This window comes from Bactrocera tryoni, chromosome 5 (genome assembly GCF_016617805.1).
Source record: "Bactrocera tryoni isolate S06 chromosome 5, CSIRO_BtryS06_freeze2, whole genome shotgun sequence".
In the NCBI taxonomy this organism is placed as follows: Eukaryota; Metazoa; Arthropoda; class Insecta; order Diptera; family Tephritidae; genus Bactrocera; species Bactrocera tryoni.
Window position 1 is genome coordinate 38,078,303 of NC_052503.1, and position 20,242 is coordinate 38,098,544.

Here is a 20,242-nt window from a genome sequence, read left to right on the forward strand (position 1 = left end):
TTGCATATTCAGAAACAAATATTCAGGGTACAGTATTGAGAAATATATGAGAATGAATAAATTTTTTAAGGGGTTACATGGGTTTCCTCGGGTAAAAAACCCTTTTTCAACAATTTGTTTCTTATGTAGAAATTAAATATTTTTATTAGCATTTGTTATTGTTACAGAAAAGAGAATTTTTTTTAAATAGTTTTAAACGAAGAAAAATCCTTCGTATCTTAAAGATTCGTGTAAAATTTCGTGAAGATCGGTTGAGTAGTTCTGGAGGAATCTTAGTAACCGACTTCAAGAACACCGTTTCGAAAAAAACGCGTTTTAAGACAGCGCACTTAGCCTAGCTAGCCTCGAGCGCACAAGTTCTCAGGGCTGAATCTCCGAAACTATTACCGGTAGCAACTTGAAAATTTTGGACAATATTGTAGATGTGTTTTAGAATACAATAAGACAATAAAAAAAGCGATTTTTTTTAAATCCGTAAACCTATGTAAACCCTTAACCTAAGTACCACGATTACATTCTGTTTACTTTGTTTTTTTTTTTTTTTTTAAGAGCTCTTAGCTGAATACTCTGAGTCTACATAATAGGTAAATGGTGCTTTTTAGATTTCCGTATGTATTGCTTTCAAGAAGAAATAAAATAATTTAATGTTATGCCACAGCTGGCTCGAATAAATTCCAGTCTAAAATCTAATTTTTGATCACTTGTAATAATTGGGGTCGTAAATCAGCAATAAAGCTTCGAATAATCTCTTTCAAGGCGCAATCGTCTCTGCCTCATCTGCGTAGAAAAGTAAAAGCGTAATTCGACAAAAAATAATTCAGCGGCGTTAAATCGGTTGATCTTGAACACCGCCACTTTATAAGCCCACGACGCGAGCTAATGCGCTCACCAAAAGTTGCCTTCAATAAATTTATTGTTTCGTTGGCTGTATGGCATATAGCCCCGTCTCATTGGAACCTAAGGTCATCCATATCAACAATTCAGGCACGAAAATGACTTTTTGAGGCTTTACCGGCGCCTAAACAATGGCGTGTTGATCCCTTCAAAAGGCAAGAATGTGCTTTATTAACGCACCCACTCAACTGAAAATGAGCTTAATTGCTGAACGAAATTTTCTTGTGAAAATCAGGATCGATGGTCATCTAGTTTTGGAGCCATTAATAGAACGTGCGACGCGCTGGACGATCGTTCGGCTTCAATTCTTGCACAAGTTGATTTTAGGAAATATCAAACTGAGTATAAATCAAGTAACAGCTGATAAGGAGACCTACTCCAAAAAAAGTATTGTCTCACTAAAAAAGACACGTCTAAAACACCCTTTAGATAAGATTCCTGTCGGAACGTTTCTTTGCCGTTTTATGAAGCACCCTGATCTGATCACATAAGACGCTTATGAAAACCCGATTTGATGATCACCGTAGAAACATCATATCTACTTATTTAGTATATATGTACATACTTATTTAGTATATATGTACATATGTACATATATATTTTATTTAAAGTGTCAACTTTACTTGATGCTCACATTTGTTTCAACATTGTATGCAGCCTGTATAAATATATGGTACATACATATGTATGTATGTAGGTATGCGCGGTATTTTTTCGCAGCAAAGAAGCATGTGCTTGTATGCGCTTTATTTGAGCATTTCCTTGAGTGCTTGCAGTTGCCGCCCTAATGGTGAAATTAATTACTACCGGATATACATATACATATGTATGTGTGTGTGTAGAGCTTTATATATATGTACGTACATATATATGTATGTAAGTTAAACTCTGTTCAGCTTTAAGTGATTACTAATTTTATATCTTCGACCTCATGCCATGATTTCATTTCATAATGAACGTGGTAAAAATTTTCTTTGCTTGCAAATAAACTCTCATATATGTATGTATGTAAATCTGTGTATGTTTTTGTATGTATGTATATATTTGTGTGCCTACTTATTTATATACTATGTAGTTGTATATTTGAACCCTTTAAGTTTCATTGTTTACGTACGTTATCTTGCTTGGCCGCCTGCATTTATATTGAAAGTTTGTTTTTGGCTCGTTGCTGATTACGTTTGCGAACCTACAAAATAGAGAGTTAATTCTTTATCTATTTGTATCAATATAAATATTCCGGTTGTTGCAGATAATTATGTACAATTATTTTATTGGCAGTCATGCGAAATTTTATACAAATAAAGTAAGCCCTTCCTTTCAACTTTCAATAGTTTAGCAATGCTTTCATGACGCCGTTGGCGGTTATTGTTGATTTTATAATCTGAAGGTTTCTTCGCCCATCAGCGCAATGCCATTAATAATGCAATGAGTAAAAATTTACGACGGCACTTTTATCTGCTTCGAATTGAACAGTGGTTGGTGCCTGTGTTCCGAAATCTTTATACCAAGCAAAGCAATAACAGGCTTTTATGTACAATATAAGGGCTGGAACTATTCGCATATTCGATTAACAATATCAACGAGGACTTGCCCTGAACAGGGTATATTAAGATTGCCTCGAAGTTTGTAACACCCAGAAATAAACGTCGAAGGCTTATATACATATATGTATGTACATATGTAACTAAACAGCATGACGTACTAAGTCGATTTAGTCATATCTGTCTTTCTGTATATAAATGCTGATCATTTCGAGATTTCTTATTTTTTTTAAAGAAAAAATACAGAAACTTCAAATTTAATAAGAAATGTTTATTACCATACGGAAGAACATTCTTTGGCATTTATTTTTTGAAGATTATCTCCTTTGAATGTTGGCTGCGTCTACATCTTAGCTGGTCCGTCGGTTGAGTCCAATTTTCGATGACTCGATGACATATCCCCAAAGGAAAAAGTCTAACGGTGTATTATCACAAGATCTTGGTGGCCAATCGATCGACCCAAAACGTGAAATTATCTGTTCACCGAAGTGTTCTCTCAATAAATCCATTGATATGTATGTATGTAGATGCGATGTACTGGAAATTTCTTGTTGAAATCTTATGTCGCTGACATCACGAGCTTCAATTTCAGGCATAAAATAGTTGGTTATCATGGCGCACTAACGATCGCCATTGACGGATTCGTTCTCATCGGCATCCTTTTTGAAGAAATATGGACCGATGATTCCACCGGCTCACAGACCACACCAAACTGTTATTTTTTCGGGATGAAATGGGAATTCTTGAATCTCTTAGGTTATCTTAATCTCAAATGCGGCAATTTTGCTTGTTAAGTTCTCAACGTAAAATGCGCCAAGTCGTTGCATTCGTTAATCCGAGTTGTTGCGAACGGCACCGAATCGACTCTCCACGGTCTTCGTGTATATATGTATATGCTCTATTTTCTTCACTGCGTGTTGGACGTAGTCTATCCGGTCGAATATAATCCAATAATGAGAGCTGGGTCTCAAGATGGGTGTTGGTGCTGCGAATAGGACATATTCTTTATAGAACGAGACTTTTCGTAATAAAATTTAATGATTTGTTAGCGTTTCCACGCTGAAATGGCAAACAATACTGAGCAAAAATAACATGACAGCTTGACATGACTCACGCGAGGTCTGTCAAAAGAAGGCTATTGAAAACAAGAAAAACGTTATCTTCGGCTGCACCGAAGCTAATATACCCTTTACAGGTGCATTTCTTTTAGTAACTATGTGTTCATTTTGTATGGAAGCTATATGCTATTGTAACCCGATCTGAACAATTTTTTTGGAGATTATATTGTTACTTTAAGCAGTAATCCATGCCAAATTTCGTGAAGATACCACGTCAAATGAGGAAGTTTCCCATGCAAGCATTTGATTCCGATCGTTTAGTTTGTATGGCAGCTATATGCTATAGTTAACCGATCTGAACAATTTCTTCGGAGATTACATTGTTGCCTTAGAAAATAATCTATACCAAATTTCGTGAATATATCTTGTAAAATGTGAAAGTTTTCCATACAAGAACTTGATTCCGATCGTTCAGTTTGTATGGCAGCTATCGGTAGTTCAGACAAATGAGCAGCTTCTTGAAGAGAAAAGATGTTTGCAAAATTTCAAAAGGATATCTTAAAAACTGAGGGGCTAGTTCGTATATATACAGACGGACAAACAGACGGACATATAGACAGACAGACGGATTTGGCTTAATCGACTCAGCTCAACATATTGATCATTTATATACGAGTATATACTTTATAGGGTCTCCGACCCTTCCTTCTGGGTGTTACAAATTTCGTGACAAATTTAATATACCCGAACAACATGAAGGGCTGAGTAGATTTAGTCATGTCTGTCCGTCCGTCCGTTTAACTGCATATACGTGAACTAGTCTTTAGATATCGGCCTGAACTTGCACACGTCTTTTTTTTGCCAAGAAACAGAAATTATTGTCTAAACCAAAAAATTATTCAGATCAATATCAAGTGTATATATGTATGTACATACATATGTACATATGTATATGAATATTATGTGGTTATTTAACTGGCAAACACCGGCGCACGTGGATAAATAAGTACATATGTATGTAATAATAAACAATAATTATATATAAATATAAAAAAACGTTCCTGTTAGTTAATTTGCCAAATACATACTTTCATAAGTATATGTACATATGTACATATGAACATATGTATTCATATGAATGTACTTTAAAAGAATTCAACAAAGTTAAAATGTTAATTTGTACGAATAACAAATATGAATGCAAGAACAATAGCATGTGTTGTGCACTCGTAAACTAAGAAAAAAGCAACAAAAAAATTGCAAACACAAAACTTTGTATGAATGTACATACACTTATATGTCAGCAGCAGCCAACAATAATGTATGGATTAAAGCTTATTTAAAACGGCAAATGTAAGTTGTCGAAGTTCATGAAACTTACCGCTTCTCCTGGTCAAGAACATATTTGGCACTGGAACGATCATAGCAGCCGAAGGTTTTCGCAGACGGAAATCGGGCGCATTCGTTTTCCCGCACATTCGTAATGAATGTTTTCAGTACATATGTACATTTGCATATGTATGGTTGCGTCCATGTACATAGCTGCAAGCGTGTGCGTACTTTTGCGTTTAGATATGTAAGTATTCGCGCATGTACATATGTATGTTCGCAAGCAGCGGCCGCTGCATAGCGAAAGCAGCAAAGATATGTTTGCCGAGCATTCGCGCCTCCTGAAGGTGGCAATCGGCATTCAGCTTGCAGTAATCGCCAAAAACCATTAATGGATCGCAGTCGAAGTTTTGAACTTGTATCGAGAAGATCGGCACTCCGTCTGAGGAGCTATTTATACGCGCTCGTAACAAAATAAGAAAATTTAGCGTATTTTGAAATGTAGAAGCATGGGTGGTTCGATAAGTAAAATCGTGTTTTGCAAAAGTAAATTTTAACGAACTTTTGTGGTCATAAAAAAACAGAATTTGTCATTTACAACGAAACAAATATGTAAATATGTGTTTGGGAGTTGAACAATATTAAGGCGTGATTCTGTAATAAAACGTTAAATTGTCAATAGTGATAAACATTATAAAAGAAAACGCTCAATGATTCAATTTGATTCGCGTAAATAGCGAAAAAATAAAGTGTTCAAAAGTAACTGTTTGAAAAATAAATGAAGAACAGCTAAAACGTGAATACTGGAGTTGTCTTATATTAAGTTTAACCAAATAAATAAATGTTAAACAAGTAAATGTTTGAAGGTAAAATATACATAGGTATAAAGGGTACATGATCATTTCCTTGAAATAAAAATGGATGTTATCAACACTAATAAACTTAGGGTCGTTTTCTCAATGTCTCGTTAGTAGCCATCTGTCAACTAAGTTCTGGTTAACTTAACCGAGAAAGAATTGGGAAAGAATATTCTATTTTAACCAGAAGTTAACTGATAGATGGCTGCTAACCAGACATTGAGAACTGGATCTTAGTGGTTATTTATTGTTGAATACCTAATCATATAATATATGGTGAGAGCGGATTAGAAAGAGAGAGAGAGCAAACACAGATGAACACATTTTCATAATTCTAGTCAACGCTTTGGATGCATTTTCTTCGGAGATAATAAAAAAAACCAACATTACCGAATTGATATTTTATATTAGGCAGCTGAAAGGGAAATAATAGACAATATCAACGAGATAAAACTTTTTGCATAAAAAACGCAAGATTATGACACCAGTATAAAGAATATTTTATAATAAATGGAACGATATGCGTATATTTTATTTACAATAAAATTTAGTTATAATATAATGTTGTAGATAATGTAACATTAAAATATGTCAACATTTCTGATTTCTCACCACATCCGACTAAACATTTGCCCCTCGAGTTTATCTGCGTAGATAAGCCCCTTCACAAAATTCCAGAAAAATAGTGTAAATCCTACGATCTTGGAGGACACGCTACTGGCATGCGACTTGAGAAAATACGCTCACTCAAAATTTACTGCAATAAATTGATTGCTTCATCCGCTGAATGCCATGTTAACGAACCAAAGTCCAAAATCCTCCTATTCAAACACGAAAAAGTCATTAATCATGGCTCTACAGCATCCCACATTGACTACTACATAACATTATGGTCAGTTTCATATTTGAAAAAGTGTGGGCCAAGTGAGCTTCATCGCTGAAAAAAATTTGTTTGTGAAAATCGGAATCGGTGGCCATCTCGTTATGGGCCCATTCTCCGAACGTGTTTCGCGCTTGATGATCGTTCGGTTTCAATTCTTAAACGAGTTGGTTTTTATAAGCTTACAAACCAAGATCCTTTCGCAACATCTTCCCCATAAATTGAATGGACACAGCTCCAATTGTTGCGATTCATGGTTGCTCGATTTACCGACTCTGCCGAGCGATTAAGTCAACGAAATATTGGCCTAATATATTTGCACGATTTGCTAATAATTGCCGGAGGAATCTTTTCTGACCACTCTCAAGTGAATGGCACTCATCTACACGTCTAAGAAAACACCCTTCAATTATTTAGCTGTTCAAATTTTACTTCATATGCACGGTTACCATAATGTGTGTTTAAAAAGAGGTTTGAACTGAGTATAGAGGAATGCTCATCTCAATCATATCCAATGATTCCAAATGAAATAACATATGCTATTCTGTGGTGTTAGTTTTAGGTAAAATTTGTGTACATACAGGATCCAAATCTTGAACAGATCGCTCTTGTGTACTTGAAAAAAGTGGCCTTATTGAAGACAATCTTTGAGTCTTTCATCTCAAGCGTGATACATAGTTTATTTTAATTGCTTTGCTGTCCCAATAAATTGGTGTAAAAAGAGATTCGTCAACTCAAACAAATTTTAATTTGAAATTTCGAAATATACATTTGTTTTAAACGATTTCTACTAATAATGAGCTTCATTTATGACTACAATTGTACAAACTGTGTTTTTTTTATCTTTTTTCAGTTTTCTAAAAATGGGCTAACTCGTTAAAAGAATTGAACAGCAACTGTTTCTAAGCAAAAACGCTTTCACGGTTTTAGTTTTTATAGTCATGTAAATTTTTTGCTTGTCCATTCAACAGCTTTGTTAACTTTTATTTAACCATTTTCTCAAGTCTACACAAAACAATTTGTATTCGTATACATAGAGAATAAATAGTAAAATAGAAAAAAATTAATGAAAGGGAGAAATTCCATTTGTATCACTTGTCAAAATAATTAAACACTAGACATAAGTAGAGATAAGTATTCTTGCTCGTAAATATTATAACATATGTATGTATGTAAATACAGGTCGATGGCAAATTATCAAATATTTGAATTAACTTTTCGCGCTAAGAATATTAATACACGTATCCCGTCTGGGGAAAGCAGAAACTAACGGCGCGATTGTTGAGGCCAATGATATCAATATCATCAACATACGCCACCAGCTGTACACACTTATAAAAGATTGTGCCTTCTCTATTTAGCTTTGCAGCTCGTATCATTTTCCCCAGCAATAGATTGACGAAGTCACGCGGGAGGGACTCCCCTTGTCTGAAACATGGTATTGAATGGCTTGGAGAGATTCTTCTAGATCCTAATGGAGATTTTGGTGTTACTCAACGTCAGCTTACACAGCCGTATTAGCTTTTCTGGGATACCAAATTCAGATATAAAGTGCCTTTATGCCGCCAAAAGCAGCTCTGAAATCGACGAAGAGGTGGTGTGTGTCGATCATCTTTTCATGGGTATTTTCCAAGACTTGGCGCATGGTGAAAATCTGGTCGATAGTAGACCTCTATAACTTCAGTAAGCTCTGAACATTAGCCTGTAGATCACCGTATGCTCCGTTCTTGAAACCTTCCGTTAGTCGTCGCATCATTTCGTAGAATTTTCGAGTATTACCCCTGTCGGCCAGCATCTCAAGCTCTTTAGCCTCTTTCTTCTTTTTTGTCTGCATATGCACCTTCCTTCAACTCTCGGTATCTATCCCACCCTGCTCATGTTGTAGTCGATTACAACATCGCTAGGTGGGCTGTCCGCTTTTCTCCACTGCGACACGACAGTTCTTTCGACCTTTACGAAAACCAATGGTTTCGCTGGCAGCTGTAGCTGGGGCTTGAAATGCCGTCGCACAATTCCACTATATCGAGTAGCTGATGAGCGCTTTCAGAGAGCAGGTGAGCAAGTCGAGTAGAAAACCGTTTCGCTGTCGGTGGTGATAGGGGCTTCTCGACGTCGTACCTTTCCTGTGCTTGTTGATGGGCATGCTTTGATATACAGAGGCGGGTGCGTATCTTCGCTACAACAATATAGTGGTCCGAGTCTATGTGAGAACCTCGGAGCGTACGCACTTCTAGAACACTGTAGACGTGTCTTCCGTCTATCATAACATGACCGATCTGGTTGGTTGGTAAAAATTTCTACTGCGTGCGAATTTGGCATTTTGAATTTACTAAAATGTGAGTGATTTGTATTGAATGAACGACAGAACCACAACTTAAAAGTTATGCTAAACAGTTAATTAGTAATAACACGAATAAAGGTATTAATGAAGTTGTTGAAGCATGTACCTATTGATAGAATATACATTTGCAGATAGCATAAGCCAATTTCTGTGTGCAAGTTTGTAAAGATAAAACTAAATTATGTCGCTCGATTAATCAAAAGTGTCAAACTAAAAAGCACGATTATTATTTGGTGATAATTAGTTAAATTTTTTCATAAGCAATATATACATTTTCGTTCACTCGAGAATATGTTGAAGGCACTCAAATATTCATCTATGGATTTTTCTTATAATTATTATTTTTTTTTGTTAAACAGTTTTGCTTATATAATTTTTGTTTTAACGGGCGTTGTCGAGCCATAATTCCAGCCTCTTTTTACGAATAGCTTTGCGTAAACGACGCATAGCACTCAAATAGTATTCCTTGTTGACAGCTTGGCCGGTCGGAAGGCATTCGGAGTGCGCCACATCTCTGTAATCAGTAGCGAACGCAGGAAAAAAATTTGGGGGGTGGGGGGGTTTTAGGTAAAAAGACAATGTTTCATTATTTTATTCACAAATTGAAGTCTAATCTTCTTTTATTTTGGGCCATAACATTTAAAATCTCTTCCTCCGTCACGTCTATATCTCTATGGATATTCAAGAGAGCCATTCCGTTCAGGCGTGCTTCTCCAGTTTTATTTCTTAAATGTGTTTTAAGCCTGCGAAGTGAGGAAAACGAGCGTTCACTTGAAGCGACAGATATAGGGATTGTTGCTCCAATCTTTAAAAAACGATGCACTAAAACAGTTTTGGATCTCTTTGTTTGATTTAACCAGTTCCTGAAAATATATTCCAAATTTTAGTTAGAAAATATAATCTGAAGAAAAGATTTTTAACCTTTTCCACATTCTAAATTCAGCAAATGAAAAACAAATAATAAGTAGAGTTGTGTATCTAATTCAGACCAGTTTTTTCTGGTTGTTTTTATTAAAAATATAGACATTTTAGTTAAGACACTCAAGTATTTTTTTGCAAATAGCATAATTTTTTTAATTTAGATTTATTTCACAACAGTTTGCTCATGGAACGAAAACTGAAAGTCATAATAAATGAGTTTTTATTTTTCCTGTATTATGATTAACATAATAAATGAGTTTTTATTTTTCCTGTATTATGATTAACAATTCTAAAAAAAATAATAGAAACCTTATTGGTGACTTTTCAGTTCAGAACTAATTTTCAAAAGAAGTCCATATTCAATTCCCCTTAAATCTAAAAAAATCCAACACCCCAAAACCCCCCCCTGCGTTCGCCCCTGTCTGTAATCGAAGAAAACTGTCAACTTAACCTTAATTTTTGACTTGCTTTGACGTGGGGTTTCGGCTTCGGGTCACCTTTGCCATGATATTTCGTGTTTCCAGGTCGTAAGCATAGATCCAAGACTCATCGCCAACAATAATACGTTTAATGACATCATGGAGTCAGAAAGCATTGTTTCACAGATTTTAACGCAACGCTGTCGCTTCGAAAGAAATTAGTGATTTGGAATCAAATGATCTTTCAAAATGGTTTTCACTGATCCACAATTATCACCGCAGGAGTTTCCCAACATTCGGAACGTTTCGGCACCAGAAATTTCATTCCACACAGACAATTTAATGGCATTTCTTTATTGAATAATTTCACTCAACGTCAAAATCGGGGAATGTCTTTATAGGCTTCAGATAGACAAGCCTATACATACTAAAGACTAATTAATATTTTAATTTGACATTTGGCACAGATGTCCGAGACAGCCATACCAACCTAGAAAAAAATAGTACGACGAATGAGTATAATATACGTATATATGTAGGTAATAATACGTAGAGCGTAGGAGAACCCTTTGCTAAATATCAACTATTTCGAAAAATATTTGTCTGATTTACTTCAAACTTATAAAGAATATATCTACGATATTATACTTTAAGAAAATGTAAAAATTATTTGTTTGAAAATTCTAACCGCATAACACCTTAGAATTGAAGAATAGTTATAGCTGTAATGGGTTATATTAGAAAAAATTGTTTAAGAGATAGCATTCATCTAATCAACTTTGTATCACTATCGCACAAAAAGGGCAAAGCTTAATCGTAACGAGCAGTGGAGGGAGGAATTGAATCGGTTCGCCACTGCGTATACTTGCTTTTTTTTATTCATGTGTAAATAATTCATTTGCGATTTTCTTACATCAGAGCTACACATCGCTGCCTTGATTTGAGTTTTTGTTAAAACATTTGCTAGAATGGTTGCAAATTCTATGAGAAATTAACCAGATTAACCTTTTGTTGAAGAGTTCCTAAAAATTGTGGAAAAGTATGTGAAATTGTCTTGTGGATACAGAAAATACTTTTTTGTGGAAGAGGAAGACCTCCACTCCGTTGGAAGGACCAAGTGAAGAAGGACCTGGCTTCGCTTTGAATATCCAATTGGCGCCATGTAGCGAAAAGAAGAAACGACTGGCGCGCTGTTGTTAACTCGACTATAATCGCGTAAGCGGTGTCTACGCCAATTAAGAAGAAGAAGCTTAAACAATTTGTCTCAAGTCAAGATAAATGTTGAGAGTACTCACAAATAAAAGTGCATTGTGCGATTGACCTTGATATAAATATGGATGGTAATTTTTTCTCCAAAAACATCTCTAATATGGTGCCTTTGTTGCCCTCGGCATTATCCATTAATCGAGCTCAGTTCGATCTAAGTCTTTGAAAATTTTTAAATCGCATTCCTGACGTTTCAACTGATTCTAACACAGTCCATAATCTCTCAACCGTAAGGGATGCAATTCATGAAAAAATTAAAGTATAATTCGATAAGACACCTTGCTTGTCCGTTATAAACTTCGAATCTACTAAACATATTGTGATAAATTTGTGTACTCTGTGTGTAGCTTGATTCAGCTTAAACGATAGCATAGTTTATATCGGTATTTATAATATCAAACGCTTTTTATTGCAAATTATTTGTTAAAGTCACGAGTCACATTGGCAGACATTGCGACATTCAAATTGACAACAGTGACGTGGGAGCCAAGTCGCAAGTCCGACGACTGTTTGTTTGTTGAAGGAGATATTTCGTCTTGCCCTCGTTCACAACCAGTCCCATTGGTTTCGCTTCCTTATCCATTCTGGAGAAAGCAGAACTAACGGCGCAGTTGTTGAGGCCAATATAATCGGCGTATGCTAGCAACTGTGCACTCTTACAGCCTTCTCTATAGTATATTTACTTAATTATTTCTGCTTGAAAAATGCTGGCTGAGTTTAATAGACAGTTGGAGAGAGGCATCCTAAGAGTATACCCCCGTACCTACTCTGCAGTCCATTTTGGACCCGTCGGAATAGATTGAGATAGTAGTCTCCTTCTCTATTAAACCACTTCTTCATTCACGTCTTAAGACGTAAAACGCCAAACATTTCATTTTTCAATCATTTATACGAAATCTCATTAAAGTCAGTTATGAGTTCGGTTCGGCACTCTCAACCTTATAGCAAATCGAACACAACTAATATTTTAGATAGAATAATAATAATATTTTATTTACCTCATTTCACTATAATCTGTACATCCGTTTGATTTATTTGCAGAATATCACCTTGAATTATGTGAACAATCACTGCCTCCACTTCCAAATAAGCACCAGGATTACAAACGTCAAGTATTATTTCGAACACTTCCACCTTGAAACCGACGCTTACTGTTACTGAGATAGCTCAGGGGAATTGGAGAGGAAAACTTTGACGCAACGGAGGTTTGTTTTGAAGCCATTAACGGCGCAGCAGCACTTTTCGGTCTCCACTTAGCGGCCGTGTGTTGAAATGGTATTGCCATTTGGTTTGGCCTCTGACGGTCATAACGTAGCTGGCAACCAAACCATGGTCACCCCCACAGCACCACCTGCTTTCCTAATGCACGGCCACACAAACGTCTCCACTGTTGTGCCTGTCATACCAAGTCCCTACATCGATTTCATCGTTGTGAATGGCGACGATCGCTACATGATACGCTGCGAGCGCAAGGCAGTGCTGGAGAACAGTGTTGAATTGGCGAAGCTGATACGAGCTGGCCCAAATAGTGGACGCAAGGGCGATAATCATTTTCAAATATCCAATGTGGACAAGAACGACTTCGAATTGGTCATACGGTTTTTAGAGACGAAATTCGTGCGGTATCGCGACCATTTGCATATACTGAAAATACTGGAGTTGGCCGATCGTTTCAATTGTCCCGATTTGGTGAGTAAATGCAAACATTCACACGCCAGTGGGAAGCACATAAACTTTTTCATTGCTTTGTTGCTAACAGGTAATACACTGCATACGTGAGCTGGACCTGCAATTGACGAGCGCAGTGGTGATCGACATCTTTCGTTCGCTGTGGTTCTACCAAAGCATTTCAGTACCAAACCAACACCAATTGGGTGCTGTAATTACAACACAGGATAGCGCTGCCAACAAGAAGGCAAAACGTAAAACACCAAACCCTCAAACAAACGCCAATGCTGGTGGCGGCACCGCTGCTGCTGGTGCAGGCGACAATGCGAATGCGGGCGCTGAATCAAGTCCACACCCCAATCCCTTCACAGCAGAGGAATTCGGCATGGCTTTGCTCAACAACTCGCTACAGCTGATCGACATGCATGCGCAATTGGTGTTGACCAAACAGCAAATCAACGAATTACGCTTTGAGGAACTCGAAATGATAGCGAAACGTGAGGCGCTACAACTAAGTTCCGAGCTTGTGCTCTTCAATTGTTTGGCGGACTGGAGTGTGGCCGAGTGTCAACGCAAGAAGCTCGACGCAACGGCCGAGAACAGACGACGTGTGCTCGGGCCGCTATGCTACGCGCCACGTTATTTACTCATGAATATCAATGAATTTCGCAAAGCATGTGATCGCGTTGAACTGCTGGATCCGGTGGAAGTTTCGCTCGTGAGTGATGCCATCGAAGGTAGTTAAAAAAGTTATTACCAGCTTTTCCAAGTAAAATTCGATATTTATTATTTATTTAGGTAAGAAGCTGAAGAATCTGACACCAGAGCAAAGTCAATTGCTGGAGAAGTTTCGAACGCCACGTCCCGAATTCCCAAAAATGCCAATACACCTTAGCGATCGCACCAATCCGAAGAACTATCCGAAGAAAATGCGGCGCGCCGAAAAGGGTGCATCCGGCGAAGACGGTTGCTGGAGTAATTTCGGCATGAACTGCTTGGCAGTATTCGCATGCATTTTCGACTAAAATATACCGTAGTTTAGTTACAACCTAGTGGACTAACAAGCATTTGAATATTGAGATATGCATAAGCACATAACCAACTGCTCTCACGTTTTGTACAATTTGAATTTTCCACTACTCCACAGTGCAATTGGTTAAGAGAGCGGCGCACATTCAAGCTCAGAAATAGTAGTTCAATGTGAAGCACTGTCTTGGTTAGAGCATAGACGCTGAAGGAAGAGTGGGCGAAAAGTAAGAATTAGAGTTTATATGCTGCAGGAAGGGAAGGCGAAAAGTACGAATTAGCTAAAATAAAATAGTTAAGTTGGCGTAGCCCAAATGCATGGATAAAGCTGTAAACTTTGGATGATCAAAGCTTAGTTGGCATGTTAGCGAATTGAAAAATAGTTAATTGTCCAGCTGTGAATTTTCAAAGTAGTTTAATTTAGGAAGCGAAATTAAGTAAAAGTCATTTTCTCTACGCGTAACCGCAGTGGAGCTACTGTTTTACAAGCTTTTATCTCTTTAACAGACATAAAATGAGTGATTTTTTATTTTTCTAACGGCTTAATGTCTCATTGTTTCTTTCCTCATTTGAAAAAAAAGCTACGGTGCTCTTACGATAATCGACTAATTGCACTGCACTATAACAAACATAACCTTAAGGTTTTACTCATCGTTACAGTTACGTACTCAAATAACCGAATTAGAACGACGATGCATGAGAAGTTGTATTTGCAGTAGTCAAAGAGTTGTATATTCAGTAGTATAAGCCATGTTGTTGCTTATACATAATATAAATAGAGCATACCGCGTTATATGTACGAGAATGTGAAAAGAAAGGGAAATATTGCAAACCAACTAGAATGTGTAGATTAAGTTTTTATACTGACATACCGATGCCGTGCGAATTTGCTAGCGAAATCCATACTTAAATAGTACCGCTATAATTGTATATATATAAGATACATACATACATACATATTCCAGAGCAAGAATATTATAGAAATTTATAGGTAATCGTATAATTTTTAGCTAAGTGCTTGTGCTTGGAAAGTTCGTTGCCATGTCTGACATATTACTAACATATACTTAGATTTAAGTATTGTACTTATATAGACCAAATTATATACACATGTATATTTTTATGTAGACCATTATTTTATGCCAATTTACGTTATGTTAAGTAAGTTTTTGCTAGTCAATGTAACCATACAAATTTGTTTATAGAAAATTTGTTCAAAGAATATTAGCCTAATTGAAAAGGAATCTAAGTACAATACATACACGCATCGTCTACATGCATACACGCATACATAACAACATATTAAGATACACAGAATTAGCTTTAATAATCATGCAGCATACAATTTTAACATAAAATGGCGTTCAAACGAGTGTTTTAATTTGAAACGAAGATGCTGGGAGAGATAGAAAGAGTTGGAGAGCTGTAAGCTTTTTCATATTCATACACAAAATACATTATTATTACATTATAGAAAAATTTATGCAAGTTTTAAGTAATTTTAACGAATGGCCATATTTTTACGAAAGCAGTGAATTTAAGGTGTGAAGCATTTGTTAGTTTTTAAAGCTTCGCAACCAAAAGAGCATCATCAGCATCATTTTAGCGTGTGTACAACCGGTGTAGATCTCACTACAAATTTGTAAGTATGAGATCACCACAAATATATATCGAAATTGGTACGAATACTTTTGAAAACGGTAAATAAGAGTATATTAATAAATATAAACAAAGCAAATTGTTGCTTCTCAGCCATAATGAAAACAGTCATACTATAAATTTCATACCATTACGATATACTTAAAATTTAAACTCAGTTGCTTACATTTCTGTCAATCTCATAAATTAAGTTTTCGCGCAATATTATGCAATCAATGAACAATTTGTAACATATACCATAACTGAACTACCAGAAAAATACACAAATAAATATACCACAAACGTTTGAATAAACATGTTTTTAAGTTATATTTAATTTATACGTGATAGTAGGGTGGGAGGAGGGGAGCGAACAAATGCTTCAACTACTATCTACACCACAATTACAGATAATAAGTGAACGAGAGAAGTGGAGAGAGCGGGACAATTCCTCCCGGACCCAGAGTTCGGGCGGCACGATGCGCTGCAACTATTTACTACGACCCTAAACGTGGTTGGAGCAAGTTAGCATTCATGCCTCTCCCTTTGCAGCGACAGTCGCGTCTATGTAACCGGAAAATACCGGAAATAACCCAGGATTTTTATCCTGCCAAGGACAAATTCGCAGTATTCCTTCAAATTACTTCAGGAATCTTTTCTGTCGCTACAACAATCGCACTAGTTCGCGTGTATACATAGTTAGAGACAGACGGACTTGGCTAACTCGACTCAGTTCGTAATGCTGATCATTTACATACATATGTATGTGTATTAAAGCAGGTTGATGACAGAAAAAAGGGGAAAATCGCTGGTACGGGAAATGTTCCACAAATCATTTTGAACAACTTTGCATAAGAGACTAAAAACGGTTTCGAGGTAGTTTCTAAGGTGAAGTTTTTTAAGGATCATATAAATTAGTTCGTCAGTTTTTGAGATATCCGAATTTAATTTAATACGTAGATGCATTTTGGTATTTTTTTTTGCTAATTTTTCAGAATCAGTCGGATCGGCCAGCTATAACAAATATCTCTCATATAAACAATTATTAATTTTTTTTAAACTTTGCGTTAAAAATCAATCGCACAAAACCGAAATAAAAAAAGAAACTACTGTAGACTGTTTCCGAATTTTCAAGGTTTATTTATACTAGATGCTTCAAGAATACACAGTTTAGCGACGAACCTTAAAAAGGCTTCTCCACTGCTGCAGTGATTCCGGCCTTCTCCCTGGTGGAAACCTACAAATAAAAAAGTCGCGTTAAACTAGAAGACATTCTCCGTACAATGACCTACGATAAAAAAAAAAAAAAAAATTAAAAAGATGGCTTTAGTCCGATTGAGTCATTCTAAGTAGAATTATGTATAGAATAAGCAGAACAAAACTTTGGATCGTTTGTTTTCCAGTTGTCACTGCAGCAAATTCGAGATATGTTGTTTGGAGAAAAATTGAAATTGCAAATTGAATTCTCTTGCAACTTGCAAAAATCAAAGCCAGGAAAATACCGAAAAGTGTAAAACGTCTAACAGAGGATCGGAATCTAAGCTATTATAGAGATATGTACATACACTGATATATTCGATATAAGATTGGAGTAGAATTAACCCGATTTGATCTATTTTTCCCAATACCACATAATATTAACATGCAACATGCTAAAAAACCAATCATATAGAGTAAAGTCAGCCGGATGTGCGAAAATTCTGATATTTTTTATATGAGGGCTAGGTCAAGTATCCGGTCAAATTTATCTATTTTAGACACGAAGATACACTTTTATAAGTAAAATATGCTCTCTCATTCTCGTTGAGACGGCTCACAAATTGACCGATATACATACATACACTAAACGCATTTTTCGTGCAAAATTTCATCCCGTTATATTAAACGCTTCTTGATTTGTGTACTGGAAAGTTAAAGAATCAAATGGAATTTAATAATGTGGTATATGGGAAGAAGACGTAGTTTTAGGCCGATTTCGCTCATTTTCGTACTGTGGCAAAAGAATATAAAGACTATGCCACGTACTAAATTTTGTCGAAATTGGTGAATCAGGCCCCTAGATATCCGATTTCACCAAAAAGTGGGCGGTGTCACACCCATTGTCTAATTTTCACACCGGCTCCTATAAAGCTCTCTAATACCATCTCGGAGATAAAATTTAATATTCTGGCATATTTAGTTATTTATTTATTGCGCTTTTGTTAGTTTTTAATGGTCCCGTTATATGGAAAGTGAACGTTTCATCCAATTTCATAAATTTTCACAATGTCGGTACGAAATCTTATAAGATCTGCGCTCATTAAACTTAGTGGCGTGGCCAAACCCACTTTTTCAAAATTGTTTGCCTACAGGTGCACCGTGCTACTGCGATCCCTTTTACCAAATTATAGTTTTATAACTAAATTTAGTGCATAGTTATGACACTTTATAGGTTTTCGGTTAATGGCGGTTTGTGGGTGCGGCAGTGATCCAATTACTCCTAGATACATATCTAAATTTTTTCTCAAATTACAGCTTGCACGGTCGGATGTACAGGCAAACAGTCACCCGGATTTGAACTTTTCTAACAAAACTATATATAACCCTATATCTACATATCTCGATTAGTTTTAGGTGATACGTACAACCGTTAAGTGAACAAAACTATAATACTCTGTAGCAACAGGTCGGAATAGAACTGAACGGCTACCATTTAAACAGCTATAACTCAAAAACTCGGATATCGATTTAATATTTAACAAATAGTTTTTTAGGATATAAAGTACCGAAATATGGAAACGATTTTTTTTTTAGTTGCACTCTTAGTGAATATATTTCACAATATTTATTAATATTTTCATATGATTAATCCGAATTTTTAACGAGTTATGTCAAAATATTGTTTGTTTGATTTTATAAGTTTGTAGTTTAAATTTCATTTATCAGCATTGTTTTCCATTTCTTTCTGTTTCATTTTACAAACAATTCCACAAATATGAGCAATTACTTTCAAAATTGCATCTTAAAAATGTAAAATCGGGGATGAATCAGCCTTTGCAAGTAGACTGAGTTTAGTAGCCATAGATAATATAAAATTATGTCACTCAGAGCTAATAGACTGGAAAATATACACTAGCCGCCTTACATATAGCATTATCAATTCTTGTTTATATTGGTAGGTAGTTTCTGAAATGCTGCTTTTGACACATAAGTAGCACATTGCCATCTGAAATACTTCAAACATTTTTTAATCTTAATTAGTCATTGAGTTTAATAATATTATATGCACGTAATCTATCAAATCTCAACCTTAAATGTTATTAATTTTTTTTTAATGTTTATAACAATACTTCAGTTTACAAGCTACACTGCAACACTATTTCCGACGAAGAGTAGAACCTGAGAAATTCCTCAATATAAATTTTGCAACACTGTTTTATGGCAACACCACATATGTTTTGATATGTTTTGTTTTGTTCCACAATTTTGAGCGAATTAAGTAAATAATTTATATTCTAAATTTTAAAAAAAGAGTAATCATTGATACAAAAATTATAAAAATGCAAGATTTCGAAGCAAAACGGAGTGCTCTATTCGCATGTCTTGATAATGCAAGTAAAGAATTATCTGGAACAGCTTTAGATCAAAGTCAGTCTGCAAACCCTACATTGGATCTGGTATATCGCCGCGGCACACCAAAAAAGAACAGGAACCTAATGTCTCCTGATAAAAGTCTATCACGAATGCGGGGAAAGGAAAGCATATTTAAGAAACCTGAGATGCCGTTATCAAAATGCTTGAAACCACGTAAAGTACCAGATTTTAAGGTAATTATTTGCATTATTGTATTATTTGGGGAAAACAGTACAACTTACCTCATATTTTGAACAATAGGTCAATCCACAAAAATGGACAAAGTACTCGCTGGCAGATGTGGATATTTCAGATCATACCAATACAGCCGCAGCATTCCAGTTCTTAAAACAAATGGATGAACAACTTGAAGCACGAGAACGACAAGACGGCACTTCCCTCGAAACGAATGCCAAAATTGAATTCAAGAAATCTAGCAAAATAAGAAAGCAGATGAGAGATAAGGAAGAAGACGAAGTTAAAGATGCTGAGGTTGACAAACCAAGACTTAAAGGGTCAAGAGTAGTTATGCCGGAATATGTTGTAGGGCAACAAAGAGATACAAAGAAGAAAAAGCAAGTAAAGTCCGTGGAAAATCAAACCCGTGCGGCAGGTACTTTAAGGCTCGATCACTTGCAAGAAGATGATGAAGATACTGAGGAGGGCTAAATTATAACCCAAATTATAGCTTGAAAAACCAGTTTATGTTGAGTTATCATCATAGTTTATACTATATTAGAAATAGTAAAATAAAATACATGTGAAACATATTTTCATATATGTTCTCTTGAA

At 35.9% G+C, this 20,242-nt stretch overlaps 3 protein-coding genes across 3 annotated transcripts in view; all 3 read left to right on the forward strand.

Annotated features, from left to right (window-relative positions):
* LOC120778136 overlaps positions 1–14,464 on the forward strand; it is a 31,954-nt gene extending 17,490 nt beyond the window's left edge. The window contains exons 2-4 of the mRNA XM_040109860.1: positions 12,548–13,195; positions 13,266–13,911; positions 13,973–14,464. Coding sequence (XP_039965794.1) covers positions 12,779–13,195; positions 13,266–13,911; positions 13,973–14,199 — 1,290 coding nt within the window. The 5' untranslated portion in view covers positions 12,548–12,778 and the 3' untranslated portion in view covers positions 14,200–14,464. The remainder of the gene's footprint in view (positions 1–12,547; positions 13,196–13,265; positions 13,912–13,972) is intronic.
* The window catches only part of LOC120778137, a 71,288-nt gene that overhangs the window by 17,481 nt on the left and 33,565 nt on the right, over positions 1–20,242 (forward strand). The gene's annotated exons all lie outside the window — the stretch shown is intronic.
* Positions 19,378–20,220, forward strand: LOC120778143 (protein TSSC4-like). Its single transcript, XM_040109867.1, has 2 exons — positions 19,378–19,644; positions 19,712–20,220. The coding sequence occupies exons 1-2, from the start codon at positions 19,378–19,380 to the stop codon at positions 20,117–20,119; spliced, it is 675 nt and encodes a 224-aa protein (XP_039965801.1). The 3' UTR covers positions 20,120–20,220.